This window comes from Camponotus vicinus, unplaced genomic scaffold (assembly GCF_025532165.1).
Source record: "Camponotus vicinus isolate PSW18456_S1 unplaced genomic scaffold, iyCamVici1.0 SCAF_12, whole genome shotgun sequence".
Lineage (NCBI taxonomy): Eukaryota > Metazoa > Arthropoda > Insecta > Hymenoptera > Formicidae > Camponotus > Camponotus vicinus.
In genome coordinates, this window is record NW_028141948.1 from 17,753,047 (window position 1) to 17,773,183 (window position 20,137).

Below are 20,137 nucleotides of genomic sequence, written 5' to 3' on the forward strand. Positions count from 1 at the left end.
ATCAAGAAATCTATAATATATCGGAAACTTTTATATATATATTAGCATAGGCGTGGTGTAAAGTTTTTAATAATAATAACGCGGCACACACACATACAAACAGCGGGAAAATGTGGCACATGCGAACAAAAGAAATAGAAATAGCGTCGATCCATTAGAGGGTATATGAGACGCGACCCTCGCGCGCTGCGGATGAGGCTCAGGGTCGTTTTTCAAGGGGGTCAAGGGGACCGTGCGCCCCGAGAAAGGACAGGTTTTTACTAATATCAATCATTCTAACTCGAGTTTGAACATTTTTCTTACGTTTCAATCCCCTCTATTAAAAGTTACCGCTCCCGACTCGAAAGATTCGTGTGGTAGTTTTTATTACAAGTTGAAAAAGTTATTTCTCAGATTAAAAATAATTTTATTATTGAAGCTATTATATTACTGTGATTTCGATAGAATTGTTATATATATCATATTTACAGTTTTTAATTTATTTATATATTCATTTAGTCATAATTATTTATTACATTTATCAATAAATTATATATATTTATTATTTTTACTTAACATATAAAATATATTAAAAGCAATTTTATTAATTATGTAGATTAATTCAATTGCAATTACAATTATATCACATTTATATGTATATTTCGCTTTTTGTATAATTTAATTTTTAGCTCGTCTTAATGAGTTTAAAAAATTTTTTAAAATTATTTTCCCTGTTTACATTTATCAGGAAACAAAGAGATTTTCCAAACAAGAAGACAATTATTAATTCCGCTAATATGTATATCTTTCTTATTTACATATTATGCTCCCGCCTTTTTATCAGATTTCTGCTTACGCGAGCTATATTTTTTCTCGGATTGGTACGTATACACGCGCACCGGATGCTCCTCTGCGGTGCGGTAAACCGTCGAGCGCGTTTTGGCCGAAATATATTCCGATTTCTCTCCCGGTATTATCGTTCTCAAATGTCACGACCGTCGTGCGTGATTCCGGCACGACGTTACGGTCCCATTGACGCCGACCCCTCCGAGAGGAAGGCACCTTAAGCGGATTCGTTAAACATTTTCGTGACCCCTTTTTCACATAATTTTGACGAACAAGGCAACGGAGGCAGGCGTGTCGTCTCGAATGCTTTCCGGTATCGATATATCGCCGAAAGTCGATAGTCGGATGCCCATCATATATGCCTGTGCACATCGTCGCGCATATGTATATGTGTCGGGAATACGCAAATTAATCCCAATCAAGTTGACGTATTCCGTTTTGCGTCAAAGTTTTGAAACTGAATTAGAGAATACAGTTTTTCGTATAACGTAACAAAGCCGCTCGTAAAGCCTCGAAATGCGAGCCTTTGAACGCGAGGACCGCGTGTTTCTATTCGAGGAGGGTTTCCACGCTAACCGAATAATCGAGAGGGAACCACCCTCTCTCGGATCCCTTCCTTTTATCCATGTACATAGACCCTCGTCTTTAGAATGAAAGTTCCGACTCGGGGTTTATCCTCTTTTTCCTTAATTTTCGATCGACGCGCTTTCATCGTAAGTAGTAACAACGTTCGAGGTTCCGTCATTTGTGTGTGTGTGTGTGTGTGTATGTGTATATTATATAATACATTTACAATAACACATTTATACACGTTACGTACAACATTATATTAATTTTAACCTATTTACAGAGAGAGATTTGCGAAAGTAAATCTCTTTGCGTTCCTTCTTTACGACATCCAATAATATCCTAATTTAAAGGAAATTCTTATGGCACATTTCTCTCTTAATCGATATAAGATTTTGACAAAGCGAAAAAAAGACTTGCATGCTCCTTATTTTCGCGATGAACGGCTTCGAAGAGGTGATTCGAATTTGTCGGTCGCGATTACGAAACGACCCCGAATGATCCAAGTCCAGGAAACGGCGTTTAATAACAATTTCGGAGCACACATGCTCGCGGGGCGGAATTTCCTGTAGAGGGAAGAGTAGAAAGGGTCGAGAGGAAGGGAGAGAGAACCTTGAGCGAGCGAGATGGACGGGATGAAGGGAGATGGTATCGTCCCGTTCTGGCACGACACGAGGTCGCGGAGCGAGCCGAGCGTGGCCGAGCACGGCCGAACACGGCCGAGCGCGGTCGAGTCTTTGTACTCGAGAGTGGGGATGATCGGGCGTTCAGTAGCTACGTTCAGTCGAGCCAGCGCCGTCGTAGTCGAGTGGTCGTGGTCGTGGTCGTGGTCGCGTATCGTCGCGGGGAATCGCTCGACGCGGCCAAGAGACAGGGGAGGAAGAGAGACGGGCGCTCGACATAATTGCGATACGTAATTTACACGCGTACGGTTCAATTCGACGGCCGGATTTCGAGGCGAGAGGAAGGGAGGAAGAGAGAGAGAGAGAGAGAGAGAGAAACGGAACGGAAGAAAGATCGAAGCGTAGTTGGTGATTGACAGAGAGAGAGAGAGAGAGAGAGAGAGAGCGCTTTGCGCCGCCTCTTTGCTCTTCTCCTCCAAATTGGTTCCAAGAACATCGTCGTCCGCGCATCGTCAGCCGCGACGCGATCTCGTCGCTACGATCGCAACGACGACCGTCGCGCTGCTCCCCGGGAAGCTGCCGTCGTCGTCGTCGTCGTCGTTGTCGTCGTCGTCGTCGTCGTCGTCGTCGTTCTCGCTGGCGTTCTCACGGATACACGATAGTGAAAATGCGATAGTGACAGTGAGACAGGGTGAGGAGACTCGGAATTTGTCAAGAAGCCAGAGTAATCGACGTTATCGTCGTCGATCGCGTCACCTCGCTCGTGCCACGCTCGTGCTCGATCGAATCCGGCGCCGGATAAACGACGAGAAATAGAAAAGGTGCAAAGGTGGGGGGAGGTTGCTCTCTTGGCGGCGACTCAGCCGGAAGAGTTATGACGAGCTCGCGCTTCATTCAAGGACGAAGAATTGTTTGCGCGCATGTGTCCAGTAGTGGGATATAGTGTCAACGACAAGTCGCCGCTCGCAGATCTGGATACCTTGCTGTCGACACCCGCCGGGCCCGGATTGTCTCATGTCAGGATGGCGCTGGCGCGGTACGTACATGCACTCGTGCAGCTCGCCGTTGTCGGAGCTAGGGTGGGTCTTCGTCCGTCCGGGACTAACCACCGGAGGGGAAGAGAAGGGGGGCAGAGGGAGAGAGGGAAACGTTTGTGTCTGTCTGACCGGTACGCGGAGAGTAATCGCATCGATCCGGCGAGCCGGTAATGGCAAACGTGCGACGCCAACACCGACATCGACGGAAAGACGTTTCTTCCTTCCCTCCCCGAATTTCTCATCCCTCGAGCTAGCAATGGCACCGGCTGTAAAATATATGCGATAGAGTTGCGAGGCGATTCCTTTCCAGAGATCGTCCTTTTCGTTTCGCATCTTTGCCAATATATTTCCGAAAAGAGACGTTATAAACGTCTAATAAAACATAAACGTGTAATTGCAAACAAGTAAAATGAGGGGCGAGAGAGGGAGAAGGAGAGATGGCTTTGAAAAGATTGGGAGAATTTCTGCGAGAAGCTTTCGAGGAATCCGCTTGGACGAAAGCGCGACGGAGGGTCAACGACCCGTCGTCCCTTCGACGAGGATAGCGGCCAAGTATCACGATGGCCATTAGCCGTCCGTTTCGTTCTTTTGTCCGTCCGTCTCTCTCTTCCTCTTTCCCTCTCTGTCTGTCCCTCTGGTCGTCGCGCGATTCGCATTCGCGCTGGCCGACTGGAAAGTTCTTGGTCGAGTCGCGCGAGCGAAGGAGCCACGGAATCAAGGTGAATACACCTTTTTACGTTAGACACCGACCTTCCTGAGGCTGCCCGATGTGGGCTCCGTCACGGCTCGGCGATTCTGCCTGCTTTCGATATGGACACGTTCGACCGTGAACGCCGAGAGCGATTCGATGGAATTCGAGTGTAGAAGCAGCTTTGTACTCGTGTTGCTACATCGGAGGCGTTTGTGCATTTGTCGCGCCTCTCGACGAGGATTTGACTTTGAACGAATCGCCAATCTCGTCGGAAAGAGGGCAAATCATTTAGAGAAAGGAGAAACGCACGCGCGTGCAATTCAGCTTCCAAATATTTATATATAATATCTTTATCGTGCACCGAAAACATCAAGTATCAAGCGTTTACTAGTGAAAGTTACTCGCAAAAGTTTCATTTATCGTTCTTGTCAATGCCATTTGTAATTTTTTTAAATTTTGCACAATTTTAAACCAGTGAAAGACGTGTCTTATCGCTCGAGACATACGTATAGATTGAGAGATAATAATTGGAATAAAATATTACGCGCATTTGCAGAAATATAATGCTTTCGATAAATATTAATATTAGAAGCACCGAATACGACAAGCCTCGTGTCGAAATATTGCGAAAAATTGTTGGCCTCGGTTCGCTTTTTCGCTCATGATACTCATTTTCATCATGCTCGTGATTTTTCGTGCCAGTTGCAATTTTTATCATTATCTCTCATATATCTACGCTTATTAAGCGTATTATTAAAAATATTTAATAATTATTGAAAATCATTGAAAAAGTGATACTTTTTACTCTCGCTTTCTGTGATTTGTCCATACGTGATTTATCATCTATTCGTGTCGATTACAAATTACATTAATTACGAATCGCAAAGTTGACAAATAGAATCTGTTTATTACTTAAAATATTTACATCACACGTGTTGTACGTACTCTTATTCGATATGTGTATAAACACGCGATTCTTTCCACGAATTTTAACGTGCATTTGCAAATTTCATCGATCGTCGATACGGACGTCGTGAAAACCGTCTCGATCGTATTCGACGGTATTTCCAATTTCAATGACGATCTTTTTACCGTTAGTCATTATTTCCTGCTTGTGCGCGCGTACGCCTCTCTATCGATACGACTCGAAAGCGGTGAATCACGAGACTATAAACGGATTCTCTCCCTCGGAGACCCATCCCTCCATGATTATCTATGATTTAACGACCGCGATATATGTCAGCGCGTTATTTTTAGATTCGTACCTGCGTCGAGCGTGTCCTTGACATTGCTACGCCCTTTCCGCGAATGCAGAAATTGCTCGTAACGTTGCGGGGAATTATCTCAATTTGTTTGCAAAACAAATTAATCCTGACAGCAAACAGTCTTGCAAAATTTGTAGCGCGTTGCTTTATTTTAAGTTTTCTTTTTTTTAAGATTCTACGACGCGACGCGACGTTTTATTCGTCGACAAATTCGAATCTGTGCAATTTACAGAGCTCGAGATTGAAGATTGCGCGCGCGAGGAAATTATTTCGTTAAAGTTTAATGTAAAAGCCGCTCTCTCGGATTTAACGTAAAATTTTCAATTGCGCATTCGCGTAAATTTAACTTTGCTCTTGTCGACGATTTTAGTCCGATTTCCGAAAACTAAACTTGGAGCATTTCCACCTTCGAAAGAACGTTATTGCCCGATAAGAGTACAGAGGGTGATAAATATCGATAAGTCTCTCGTTTTAATTGCGGTCGCTCGTGCGACGCATTAGAATTCCCGATCGCTAATTGCTCCCTTCGTGTTATTAGCGTTAATCACGTGGCGACGATAAATGCCGCGTTTATCAAATATAATAACCTGACCTGACTCCCCGCAGTGTCGGCGCGGCTTATCACCGGGTCCGGTTCTATTCTACAATCTCTTTGGCGTCTTTGCATCGACCATCTTTGTCAAACTTGTCGTATTCGACCTTTGCGTATCACGTTGAAGATTTATAGCTGGAGCGCCCAAGTGTCTTCGCCGCAGGTATCTTTCGGCCCGTTTACGCGCGTTCTCTCTGGCACTTCCGCGCGCATACCTAATCTGTTAATCCTTGGGTAATTACCTCAACTGCTACGTCAGACGAATGACGTCTGTATTTTCTCGTTTCAGTGTTGTGGCACTTGTATACGAATGACAATTTTTAGTTTTAAAGCAAACCGTATTTTACGCATGGTTTGTCAAATACACGAACAATATATATATATATATATATAAATCTTGGCAAGTAGCGAGGCTCTTATCACACGGAGGAAAATGTCCTCGAGAAAAAGCAGGTGTGATTTTTGCACGAATCGTTATTTATTATACGCGCTGCATATATTTTTTTGCTGGCGATCAAAATGTCGAATCTCATCGAATAGAGACGCGCTTTATGTCACGAAAAGGAAATCCATTCGACAGGCGAAACAGGGCAGGTTGCGGCAAGGTTGCGTGTGCAAATTTGCACGGACAACTACAACAGCGACATATCCATCAATCATTTCGCAGCTGTCGCGCTTATCTCTAATTCCTTGTTATTGCTCGATAGTGGTCGATGACGATTGTTTCAAAGAGTTATCTTTAACAGTTGACGCATTTCACGCATTAATTTATATGTGCGTGTGTGCGCGCGCGCATGTATGTATATGTATAAAATAACAAAATACACAGTTTATATTATAAAATACACAGTTAATGGTCGAATGGGAATTATTAGGAGTGTCCAAAGTGTTGCGACTTCAATATTGCTCTCGTAACAAATTGTATCGAGCCTAATTAACGCGGATCACTTGCCTCCCACGCAATTTTCAATCAAAGGTTAATCGTCCTTGTTTGAGCTCGATAAGAATTTATCTCGCGTTTAACCTAATATTCGAGGCTTCGTTATTTCTATTATATATATTTTAATTTTATATAGTCACTCTCTCTATCGTCACATATATTTTTTTATTAACATAAATCTTTGATAAAACACTTTTAAAACTTTTACGATTCGTATGCATTTAAGTTACATTAAATTTATTAATTTATATTTAATTTTTTTTTCGTAATTTATAATTTTATATGCTTGTACTCCGCTTTAAAATTGTGCAAAAAAAAGATCCGGATATTTATTTTCATTATATTTAACATTACCGTGTTTAAACGATAATTTATAATATTGTAACACTGTCATTTTTTATGTTTGCATGAAAAAAATGCTTCGTGGAGAAAATAATTTTTCGTTTTCGTCGCGTCTGAAGACGCATTGATATAAATAAATGTTTAATTAATTTGTGCTTTTTTTTCACGTTTGTGAAAAAAGAAGGACCGTTTGTGGGAAAAAGGAGCCGGAGACGCGCTCAACTCGCGTCACGTTGAACAACGAATCGGAAAAGCCGCGGCCTTGCCTCGCTGTAATGTTATCATTTGCGTCACAATATTTTCTCGTCAGCAGCGCGAGCGCAAAAGCGAGAATGGCTTTGAATGTTCTTTGTGCCCGTCGAACAGCTGGTCGCGCGCGCGCGCGCGCGCGCGCGCGATCATCGATGTGTGCATTCGTCCAAGTGCCTATATCTACAACATTACTACTATTACCGCGATACTGTACTCGTGTCGCGCAATATCATCGTAAATTAAAACGCTTGCCTATATTCCGAATAACATCGATTACCGCTCTACTCCAATCGCGTCACCTCGATTAACACGTAACAACGTTCCACTTGTGATCGGGTACGTATTAAATTTAGTCGAAGGTTTTATTGGCAAACCGTTTAGCAATGCAGATACCGGCAGTTTCGGTAAATCGTGTCGCGCGGATGTAACTCGAGTACCGTGATTATTGTTGTAACACAATTTTGTTTCAACAAAGATATTTCGACAGAGATGTGAAATTTTTTTTATCGCTTATTGTTCGACTAACCTCGAGCATTCTGATAATCAAATCTGAAACGTAAATAACGAGATTATTATCGTGGATATTACTTTGGCATAGCGATGTGAATCTTTCGGATCGAATTTTTTTTTCCATCAGGTCGAGCGTCGGCGATGTCTCTCATCGTTATTAGTTTTTATTCCTAAGTTATATTTTTCGAAGGAATTGTGTACTGAATATTATTATAGTCGTAGCACGGCAGTCGAGACCAATCGATGTGTCCGAGACTCGATGAAATAAAGCCGAGTACAAAGAAGCAGGAGGATACGATGGCTTCTATGGTGGTGGTGTTGGTGATGATGGTGGTGGTGCCGGTGCTGATGCTGGTACTGAAGCTGGTAGTGAAGCGCAGCGGCGGGGAGGAAGGAAAGTTGTCCCTCGCATTCGGTGGCAACCTTCGGCTTCAAGGGTACAGGTACTGAAGGCTTCAGGGCCGTATGTCCCTCTCGAGGGTTCGCTTTTCGTCTTTTCCATCGTCGCAATGTGTAACGAATACCTCGGAATACCTTCTAAATCGACCGTGCCATTATAAAGAAGCTAGATGAAAAAGGTTCTCTGAACCTGAAAACTATTTGCTCTCCAGTTTCGCTTTTTCGATCTGTACGCGACGAATTTTTTTCCCTTCAAGAATCGTAAAATTATGGTCCGTAAGAGACTAGTTGTTTATAATAATATCAACAATGTTTTCGGAAATTTCTTTTGAAAATTATGCATCATTTTTATAATTTTATTAATTTTTCGGTTTTTTCGAGGTCTAATATTCTTTTATTATTTTTTTTTTATTTAAAATGTTAATATTTAAAATGTTAATTTTACATCGATTTTATGATTTGAGAACGAATTTGATGGTAGCAAGATGTCGATGTTCTCGTCTCGCGCTTATTATTTCAAGACCGATAAGATTTATCGTCGTGATTCCAATCGGATTTCGAGTGTTATATATTTCTGCGTTTGAATAATAAACAGTTAACTTGATTCTATTTTGACTATTGCTTGAGACTTAACTAATGATATTCAAATATGTCGATATAAAAATTATACGATTTATCTTGTTATAAAATATATTAGTTTTATATATATAATATAAAAAGTTATAATATTAGTTATATATAATTAGTTGTAATATAAATAAGTTATAATATAAACATTGAAAAGAATTGATCATGAAAGGTGTCAAGTTGGTCGGGAAAGACAAAGTATATATCAACGTCGCAGAAAGACTATACAAGCAGTTGTGTAATATACGAAAGCTTATCAAAGTTATCGCTGAGCAACTAAATGACGAGCAAAGAGTCGCGGTACATGATCAAAGACCAAATTAGCTGTAAAGTTTGCGATTGAGATTGTCTCAAAGCGAACGACGAGACCCGTACAATTAATACGCGTATCGTGTATTAATCATATCATTAATGCACTTGCGTTCAATAATTAGAGTTTTCCATAATATTTAAGAAGCATATTTTTCGTTTATATAATTTTGAATTCTTTTTCATATGCTCGCAAAAAAGAAAAATGCGGTCGCGTATAGTGAGGTATTCTCGCGAAAGATGCACATCATTAGTGTACTTGATTGTACATACGCTTCATACATTCTGAAATTGATAAATTTTACAAAATCTTCCTCGTAAAAGAAAAGAAATTTAAACAATGCGAGTGAGATTTGATCGAAACGATAAGAGTTTCGCGACATTCACTAGAGATACATCTCAAGATAAATATCAGCTAGCTATCGGAATTAAATATCATAAAACAGCAACGTACAAGATACCTAGATCTATCATTTTTTTTTAGATAAGTGTTATAATTTGGAAGAATACCAAAGAGAGAGAAAAATCAGTATTTCAAACTGAGTTAAACGTCGATGAAAAGAAATTGTTAAATATCAACCAAATCTTTAAATCTTTAGCGCGTGCAAAGTGACGATTGGAAAGGATCCAAGCTATAAAGGATATTCGTAGCTTTGGTATCCTTTGTGGTTAACAAGACGGTGGTAAGGGCGCATCTGCAGGGAATGGACCTCGCAAATTGGCCGTGAGGCCCAAGGTCGTCCGGTATATCCCACGTACCGGGGCACTGGCCCCTGTTAGAAACAAGTCGGTCTCAGGGAGCTTCCCTCCCCGTGCGGAGAGATACCAAAGAAAAGCAATCCTTCGTCCCTAGAAGGACGAGTCGGAAGGAGATCCGCCGTGCCGCCGCTCGCGCGAAAACACTTTTCATTTCAATCTCGTACCTGCAAACGTCATTGAAAAGAGCAGGGGGGGCAAACGGGTTAGGTGTTAAAGAGGACTAAACAGAGACAAGTTAAACAGTTATTAATGATATCGATAAATCAAAATAAAATTTATAAATTGATTGCAGAATTTTTAAGAGATTTATTTTTTTCATCCGTTTTCGCGCGAGTTGTACGAATCGTTTATTTTGAAAATAATAATGCTACAAGTCACAAGTTTGGAAGAGAATCAAGACGAATTTTGATGATATGTTTAAATAATATTATCGAGAATATGTTCAAGTTTACTTTCGTAATATTGATGTTTAACAATTTATACGTGGTATTTAAAGCAGTTGTATTAAAGAAGAAAATTATTTGTGAAATGGAAAAGGATTTTTCACACCCAGAAATATACATATATATTGCGCGCGCGCGCGTGCGCGCGTGTGTATGTATACACATGTATTGAAATTTATATTATATTTTTGTCAGCGCACAGAGAAAGAATAGAATGCTGCATCATTCAATGATGATATGCAGATTATTCAATCGCGTTAACGCGATCGCGTCACAGTTTGCGGTATTTTCGGCGCAACACGAGATAACCGCACTCTCTTAATTTTCATTTCATTCATTTTGATTCAAGTGGACCATGGACTGTGAATTATCATTACAAATGATCGTTGAAACATCATTAATAAGCGTTATAAATACAGAAAGGCTTATTTAGCATTTAGCATTTTCGACGCTATATAACTTTGCATTTTTCAGAACGCTCCTTCTTGCGATCGACTCTCTCTTCGTCATTAATCCCCTCGTTCAGTGCCCGAACAATAAAGTCTTTTATATAAATATTTATAATTGATATATAATTTCTCTCGGATATATGTGCGGTCAAGAATTGTATCGCTATCGCGCACTTTGTCCGAGCGGAACGACACTCGCTCGTCTCTCGCGTGCTCTTTGTGCGAAAAGTTGCTTCTACATCTGTTATCGTAACCATGAGCCTTGAATGCTGTGAGCGGAATGATGATGAATGCAACATGTTGAAAATGATATAAACCTCAACTTTAAATAAACTTGTGAGAGAAAAAATAATCAAGAAAATTTCGACGAATACAAATACCATAACTTTGTTAATTATATATTAATATATTATTATTATTAAACTAATATTTTCTCGATGGCATATTAAGAGGAACTCTATTTTTTTTCTTTCCTTCTTTCCTATCTCTCTTTTTCTCACATTCTCACATTTAATTATCATTTAACTGTGTACCTGATTTTTTCATCATTTTGTCCGTCCTACTTAATTCTTGTAATTCATTTTTTTTATATCTCGATGAGTTTAATTCAGAGCGAGATAAATTTCTGTCCCCTCCCTTTTCTCTTTTAAATGACAAAACTACGTCAATCGCTGCGCGATTATGTAGGAATGTATGAACGAAGAAAGGAAATTTATCACCACCGACAGATAATCATACGCTCTCGTCACTTTCTTAGTAATTTTTTTCCAACAATTTGATTCACGATGCACCATTTGCAAGCAATTTTACGCACATTGTTGAGATGTAACTACTTGTTACTTTCGTCTACATCTTACTTTTCGTTGTTCGTATATTCGTTTCGTGCCTCTTCAATTGTTATCAATTATTCAAAGTATTGAACAATTTTAACACGCTGATAGTATATCGAGAGAAAATCAATCGAATATCGATCGAATATCGAGACTTTACATGTAAATAGGTACAGCGAGAGAGAGAGAGAGAAATCGATCTTTTATATATTTTATGTTAATTTCTCTTATATAGATCTCTTTAGCAATATTTTATTCAAGTTTTTAGTATTTAATCTAGAAAAAAAACAAAGGATAACGATAATTGTCGAGTACTGTATTCATGTTTGCATAGTGCCGATCTATCAATTTGTGATATGCGATACAAAACACACGACGCATATACATCGATTCCTTATCATTTCGCATTTTCTTCGAGACCCTGCGGTGCAAGTGCAAACGTTTCAAACTGCAACCAATTTCCGCGTTACAGCAACCGTGATCCCCGCACTGCCCCGGCTGTTTATCGCTTTGGTCCGAGTCTCGGTTGGATCGGTTCCCGAGAAGCTGAGCCAACCAGCGCGCATCTTCTTCGCGAGGAAACGCTTGTCCTCGCTGGAGCGACAAGTTGCGGCGCGTGCAACGTGCAAGACGCGCGAAGGCGAGTCGCGCGTGCGTTTGCTTGTGACGCCCTTGAAGAGAGTCAGTCTTTGTCTTATCATACACTCTGGCTTACGCCAAGCAGAGCGTCAGCCTTGACTTTGCCCCTCTTCTTCGTCGCGTCTCGTCGCGTCTCGTCTCGTCTCGTCTCGTCTCGTCTCGTTCCGTCTCGTCTCGTCTCGTCTCGTCTACTGACTTTCCTGCGAAAATCGACCGACCGACGACGGTCGGCTTTTTCGATTCCCCGCCTCCTTTGCTCCTTTGCTTAAAACAATCGACGATTTCTTGCTTCGATGCAGGATTAGGACAACCGGAGGAGAAAAATCGGGACGTTTTACGAATAAAAAAAAATAAAAAGACGATAGAGTTAAAATGCGCGTGTATATTTTCTCACCATGTGTTCATACTTGAATACTTTTTCTATATTTCATTCCGATAAGTTATAAAATCTCAATTATTCGTTACCAATCGCGTTAATAATTGATTGATAATAAAATATGCGCCGCTCGCGCGCGTCTTTAATGTCAATATTATTAAAATACTTTGTAATGTGTACGATAGAATATGGGATATAATGGATGAGATAATAAAAAGACAATATAATACGCGATATGTGTAGAATTAGAGGAAAAGCAATGTAGCGTGTAATGGCAGGGAATGTCAAATAAGTTGTGTAACAGCGTCAAGGCTGCATATTATCGTTGTCGATACATCAAGGTCCTAGCGTGTGTATGTATCCACGTGTCTGCAGAAAAAGCATCGCTCTTTCAGAATACCGAAATGTAACTTTTTTCTCAATGTATCGTAATAATACGTTGACGTTTCTTTCATATCCAAGTGTCATCTCGTCTCATCGATTTGTTAATAATAATTTGTCAATAATTTTCATTAAAACAAATTATTTCGTATTTTTCCTAGAATCGATAGATGTACGATCCATCTAGAACGAAATCATTCATTTTTTTATTTTATCGAAATTTTTATTCTTCGAACCGTTTGGTTCCATCACGTATATACAATGACGGAACAATGTCGATACAAGGTTGTCTTTGTCGCTGCGTCCGTCTGTCGCGAATCGTTATCGCGATTGTGCCCGATGCATCGACGGCGATTCGCCATAATCGCGATAATCGTAAAAGCGGAGGGAGGGATATTTTTAGCCTCGTGCCACGTTGCACTCGGTCGCCTGCGCGACCTTCCGCTCTTGACACTGAGACTTATTTTTCTCTATTGTTTTTTCCGCGAATGTCGTCGCCGCGCGTGTCGCGCATTAGCATTAACGAATGTGTGTCGTTACCGATCTTACGAAATGCTAAATCGGGTGAATCGGGTGAATGGAAATATTATAAATGCGTCTAATTATGCGCGGCGCGGATTCGAAATTTGATCGTGACGAGCGAGAGAAAATGGGGAGAGAGAGCCACAAACGGATCCCCCTCCTCTCTCCCTCTCTCTCTCGTTACGGTGATGTCCTTGCACATTGCGTTACGCGTTCGCGTAAAGAAAAAAAAGGAAAAAGAAACGTTCCTCTTCGTCGAGAACGCAATCTCATCCGTTGCTGCAACGCTACATCACGCCATAACCTTTGTGTCATCTTTATCGACAATTACATAGCGATTCTCGGTTCTCAATTACACATCATCGAAGAAGAGTGAAATCTGAAGGCAGATGAAAAACAGGCGCCACTTGGCGCGCTACTCGGATATTTTTTTGCGAAATCTTCTTTGCGGACGGCGCTTGTTTTGGTCGGGAAAGTGCAAAATACGAACGAGATAACTTGACGGACGATTGACAAATTATGTAGGGAATTAAATTGTTGACAATATTGTTGCGGCGAGTGTGCAAATAACTTTTGGATGCGGTTTCGCGTAAAAACTCCGAAGAGAGATAAAAGACGGTATTTTCATAAACAGCTAAAGGATAGAAATCTATTCCCCGAGTCGCACGAGTCGCAAGACGATTTGGCAAGAAGCTATCCGCGGTGTCGGACTCTCAGGTACTGTAATTACGTGATTTCGACGTACCATAGACGACGGTGTTTTCACTCAACTTCCTCGTTTTCACCAGCGAGCTTGTATCGCGGCTCGGGGCTCGGGGCTCGGGGCTTCGTTCTACTTTCCCCTGAACTCTCGAGGCCACGCCTACCGGGAGCTGGGGCGAATATCTCGATCGCTTTGCGAAAAGTAATAATATCTATTTGTGCATCTCCCCAGGTTTGATCCTCGTCTTTTCTAAAAATCAGACAGGTCGTAAACGGAAGGAAGCCTCTCGTCAATCGCCTTGTGCGAATTTCGCTCTTTCAGCCTTTTCCATTTTATACTCTATAGTAATATACTAGAAAGGTAATTTCTTTTCCCTCCGTTTCCTTCTTTCTCTCTTAATTACAATAATATTTACGTATAGCTTATTTGTTTGATATTTTAATTGGTTTAACATGAAATATTTATATATATATAATGTATAACTTTTCTGCTCGACATGGAATTTGTGAAAGCATTTCCATATGCTGTTCCGAAAATTTTCACTTTTCGTAAAATAAAAATTGTAATAGGCCTCTCTTTTTCCTCTGCGATAAACACACATACACACTTACGCCTCTGAGAGAAACATTGTACTTTCACATCGACGGAAACGTCTCGCCATTTTGCTTATACTTTCTAACGCGATCGCTTTTTCGCAAAACAGAGCGACGTTATGATAAAATCGTTTGTATATCCCTCTCTTATTTTACCTGCCGTTTTCTTTGTCCCGAATAAACCACTCTTCCCCCACTCGATCTGGCAATACCTCCGACGATATCTAGCGCAAAAGTGACGTGGGAGTTGTATAGCGTTGGAAGTATGGAAGTGAAAGTTGTGGGTATCGAATGTATGTACAAACAAGAGTCTCTTAAAAGTCGAGGCGATGCAATCTTCTCTCTCTCTCTCTTTCGCATAAAACTGGAGAAATTTGCCACACAAAAGTATCCTCGGCAAAAAAAGGGGGAGAAGAAGACGATACCAATGACATAAACGATAATAATACGCACACCGCATCGATTTTTCAATTTAAAACAAGAAGCACCTGCTCCCATGCTAGTTTCGTCATTATACTATTTTCAGAATACAAATTATTTACTTTAAATTATCATCATAATAATTTCAAAATTATTTACATTTTGTCTATTGCCTATTTATTTAAGGAAACATTATGCGCCTTAAGACATCGATCTCTCGAATCTATTAAATTGTAAATTTTTTAGGCGATTTGTGTCTGTGTGAAGTTAATAAAATTATCGTATACATAATTATGCAATGTAAATAATTTTTTATGTATAAAATTATATAATTATATATTATATGATGTGTAATTACGCGCGCGCGCGCGCGCGCACACACACACACACGCACACAATATACGCATATAGTTTGGCAAAAATACTATTGCATTCTCTCTGTGAACAATGTTTACGTCTCAATGTGCATTCTGCATAGGCGATTTATTTCCATTGCTTTTCTTCTCGCTACTGTTTTATCGCTCGTTATTTCGCTATTGAACTCATTTCGTTAAAAGATACCTTCGGCGCGGGTCGAGCAAATGGCTGTTCGCGTCACGAAGAGCGAGGCGGATACACGAGGAGAGTATTCGCTCTCGATTTAGTTTCTGTTTCCTGGTTGGTCGGATCGCCACGGCGTCCGATGAACCTGCGGGGCTAACGTACTTGACTCGCCTTCTCGGAGCGGTTCCGTACTTGGTACCGCACGTGAGCACCATCGCGTGTGTCCTGCATACCCTTTTTCCTTTTCCATCCTTGCGCTTCCTTCGCGCTCCGTTCTCCTATCCTCTTTCCTACTGCTCCTTCTCTTTTTCTCCTATATATATGTATATACTCGTATATGGGATTCGCGCGATCGATCGACCGCCGATGACCTCGCTTCACCCGCAAGGAGTAGAGAGTAGTCGGTGGTAATAACAATCACGAAAATCACGCTTAATTGAAAGATATATTCGATGATACGAGACGATGTAACAATATAGAGTATGGAAAGGATATAAAAATATAAATATTTTGTAGCTTCTGTACGTATTTGTTTGAATGTTGCTCATGATGCTTGATACGTTTGTCGCTTTACATTTCGAGAATTCAATTTGAATCTACAAGATGTATTTGAATAAAGAGAGCAAAAAATTATGTACATTATGTTCGGTAACCAATAAACTCCTGTTCCGTCCCATCGCTCAGAAATATGACGAAGGGATCGACGACCCCTCGTGATGTAACGCGGGCGCGCAGGCACAATTAACGACTTTCCGAGCGAATAACGTATATGGTACATGGCGAGATGATGACTCAAAACGCAGATTCCGTTCGCTCGGATGATAATAACCGGACGTTTCTCTCTCTCGTTTTGTTACAGACTTGCGGTGAGCGACTGTGCGCCTCAGACGTCGCGGGTCAGCTCAAACTTGCACAGCAGCAGTAGTATGGCGGTGAGCCGTGTCCCGAGCCCGCCACCGCCGGAAGTGAACACCCCCGTGGCCGAGAATTGGTGTTACACGCAGGTACGTTTCGCTCATCGTCGAGGTCGGTCTCGAGAGTCGTCTCCCGCGCGGTTCCGAGCGATCGATCCATCCAAGCCGAAATTCGTTTCATTTATTTACATTAATCGCCGCGAGTGACGGAATTTCATTGTAAGAGCATTTTGTGAGCGCGAGCGAAAAATTAACATTTTATTTCAAATATCGTGATATCACGTTCAAATATCACTTACATATATTACGTTCGCGTGATTTTACTTTGAAACGACGTTAGATCCAAGAGGATTGATTTTGTAAAGGGAATATTTTCTGACCGTGTCCCCCCCATTGTCCATTAGAAAGAAATCCCTTTTCTTAATAACTGTGAGATTACTGTGCGCAATCTTCGCGTAAATCATCGTTCTTAGGAACGGTGAAGTCTAGACTAGGTTCTAAACGTTAGGTGTCCCTAAAGGCATAATGCGATTTCACGCGAAAGTCTTAGATATGGTTCTAAAGTTAAATTTACTCCGGAATGCAGACGTGAAAAATTTATTTCCAAACTGTTGAAATAACTTGAAATTTGTACTTTTCGAAACAGAGTTGGAAAAAATTTACGAGTTACGAAGAATTTGTGGAAAGTTATATAGCGTTAAAAAAAATAAGGAAATAAAAATATCACTCCTCCGATAGATGTTTTAAGATGATGATTTAAGACAGTTTGGAGACGAGAGTCGTGCGATTAACATCAAACCATCCGAGTTTGATATTATATCGCCGAGCAAATCCAATCGTCCTACGTCGTCGCCAACTCCGTATGGATCGAACAAGGGAGGGGCGGAGGGAGAAGATTCGCATTAGAGAGACGCGGTGGAGGATCATCGCGATCGCGCGTAACGTCGCGTCGCGTCGTCGTCGAGAACGCGCGTGAGAGAACGCGCTCCTGGCGCTCTCATTCTATTTTTACCGTTCCCCTCGCTTGTCCCCCTCGCGCGATGTGAACGACCTGCAACTAGATATCTCCCGTCGCGCTACTCTCCGCGTCGGTCTCGTCCCCTCCCCGCGGTCAACGCGCGGCCGTTGCGGAAACGTTTCGCGATTTTCGCTCGCGGCGAAATTTGCCGTCCTTTGTTTCCTCCTCGCCATTTCCGCTTAGCGCCGCTTATTTGCGCTCGTCGCCGCGGACCGCGGACCGCGGACACGAACGGTCGTAACCAAGTTGGGATTACGCGCGATCGCGTCGACGCCCTGCGCGAAGCGCCCTGGATAAATAGACGGATGGCTCGTCATCAGCCTCCCGCTATCTCCTTTTCTCTCATTGTCAGACTCCTTCTCCCTTCCTCGAGAGATTCGCGACAATGGGCGATTGGCAGTGGGAGATAAAGTTGGAAGAAACAAGTTGAAATAACAAAGTTGATGTAATAATAGCGCAGCGTACATGGATGGCAATCGCGAATGTATTATAATAATGAGAAAAATATAGCCTCTCGTATACACTGTAGACTGAACGTTATAAACTTGATACAGGCATTTTCGAATTATTCGAAATAATTCTCTCCTCCCGCGTCGATATTACACGATACTCGAAAGAGAGCTTTGATCGTTAGAGAGAGAGAGAGAGAGAGGGGGGGGGGGAATGTTTGCAAGTAAAAAAAATATTTACAGGCTACAAGAGTAAAGTCTCCGTTTTCCTCTCGGTGCATATACGTATTTCTTGAACTTTCATCCAATTTCGACAGTGCGCGGAATAGAATGCGAGCGTTATTACGTTCGCTCTCGCGCGGCAAAGATTTCGCAAGAGCGGCGCGGCTACCGCTAAATCTTACGATTTTATCGTTCGCGTCGAGCTCTCGTACGAATCGATGGAATGGATGGATGGTTGCGCAGCACCGACGCGGCGCAGCACTCGCCCATAAATCGAAAGTCGATCCGTGCTCCAGTTAACTTTCGTAATTCACAGAACCGATTTCGCCGCGTCAGCGGTTCCGCATTTTCGCCGCAACATCGTATTACCTGCCGTGCCTGCTGCGATTCGCGCTATCGCCGACCGCCGCGATTTATCGTCACCGTCGAAAGCTCTTGCGAGGAGGACAAGAGCGTTGCGAATGCCAAATGCATCATCGTCCTCGAGTGTCGCGAAAGATTTGCGACATCGCGCGCGCCAACACCTCCTCGCACCTCCTCGCATCTCGCGCGCAACAATCGCATTCATTTTAGATCTAAACTTTTTCGGAAAAGTCTCGGAAGAGCCTCGAACGTCGTTGATTGTCGATACTCTAAATTCAACATTAACCTTTGCGAAATTATTGTATCGCCTCCTTGATATTTAACTTTGTCCTTTGTAGATTTTGGACTTTTTTTCGCACGTGTAAATTTAGTTTCTCGCGTAGTGGTTCAAGGCTCAAGTTTATCGCGGGATGAATTTGTCAACGAGGATTGGTAATCCAAGGATTTGTATACATACTTACTAAAAAACTATGTAGACTTTTTGTCTTCTTTCTAAGAAACGTAGAAAATATAATTCCCAGATTTAAAATACTTTTGATAAGCGAATAAAAATTTCATATTTTACACTTTAAATGATTTTAAATTATAGAAAGACTAAATTTCTCGCTTTTAAATTACAATTTTTCTGACAATCTTGGAACTGATTCTACAAAAATAAAATCGAATCCAATTGAAATTACACGCTGGAGGAAAATTTGTAAAAAAATTCTTCATTAGAATATTACGTATATGTATAAAAAGAAAATTTTGTACATGCCGCAAGTGACTCCAGAAAATAATGGCTCCAAAAAACGGATGAAAGAAATTCCGCGGATGATGCAATTATATCCCCAACACTCCTCGCGAAAAAGTAACCGGTGTAACATTTTCTAATGTACGTATACGTACACAATTATTCGAGTGATAAAAAATTTGAAAAAATAAATTTAAAAAAAAATGGCGAATCGTTGCGTAACAATACGCGCCGAGTGACGCGCATCGTTTAGGAAGTAATTTTGTAGACATTCCACTCTCGCGTTCATTCGTCTCTGTCGCGACTCGCGATGATCCGCAACGCGGCCAACGATCGTTTACCTCGGCGCGGTGGTCGTGCACCATATCCACCATATCGGAGGAGTGCTCCGACCACCGGAAGTTGCCGGCTTGGTGTTGGTCTGTTGGGTGATGCTTGAAATCCGCGCGCGTTCCATGACGCTCCCGTAAACGGGCACGGATGATTCAAGGCCGATTGTCGACAATTGCCGCGAGCGGGTTGAACGACTCCTAGGGGCGTCGACCGGGTCGCCTCCTCCGCTGTTGTCGTCGTCGTCGTCGTCGTCGCCGCCGCCGCCGCCGCCGCCGCCGCCACCACTACCACCACCATCATCACCACCACCACCATCACCACCACCACCACCACCACCATCACCACCATCACCACCACCAACCTCCTTGCCGCTCCACCTGATGGCGGCGATCTGCGCCGACTCGCTACACGGAACACCCAGGAGAGACGATGAACCCTTCCTCTGACCTCTCTTCTCGCGCGCGAAAA

General features: G+C 41.9%; 1 protein-coding gene across 6 annotated transcripts in view; it reads left to right on the forward strand.

Moving 5' to 3' along the window:
* Positions 1-20,137, forward strand: part of Rdx (BTB/POZ and MATH domain-containing protein rdx) — a 69,693-nt gene that overhangs the window by 39,171 nt on the left and 10,385 nt on the right. Inside the window, exons 1-2 of one of the 6 annotated variants that reach the window (XM_083085192.1) lie at positions 1,946-3,051; positions 16,497-16,641. In XM_083085192.1, coding sequence (XP_082941318.1) covers positions 2,936-3,051; positions 16,497-16,641 — 261 coding nt within the window. In that variant the 5' untranslated portion in view covers positions 1,946-2,935. Of the gene's footprint in view, positions 1-1,945; positions 3,052-7,909; positions 8,088-16,496; positions 16,642-20,137 lie in introns of those variants that run through there. The other 5 variants (XM_083085188.1, XM_083085190.1, XM_083085189.1 and 2 more) reach the window with 5 other exon arrangements.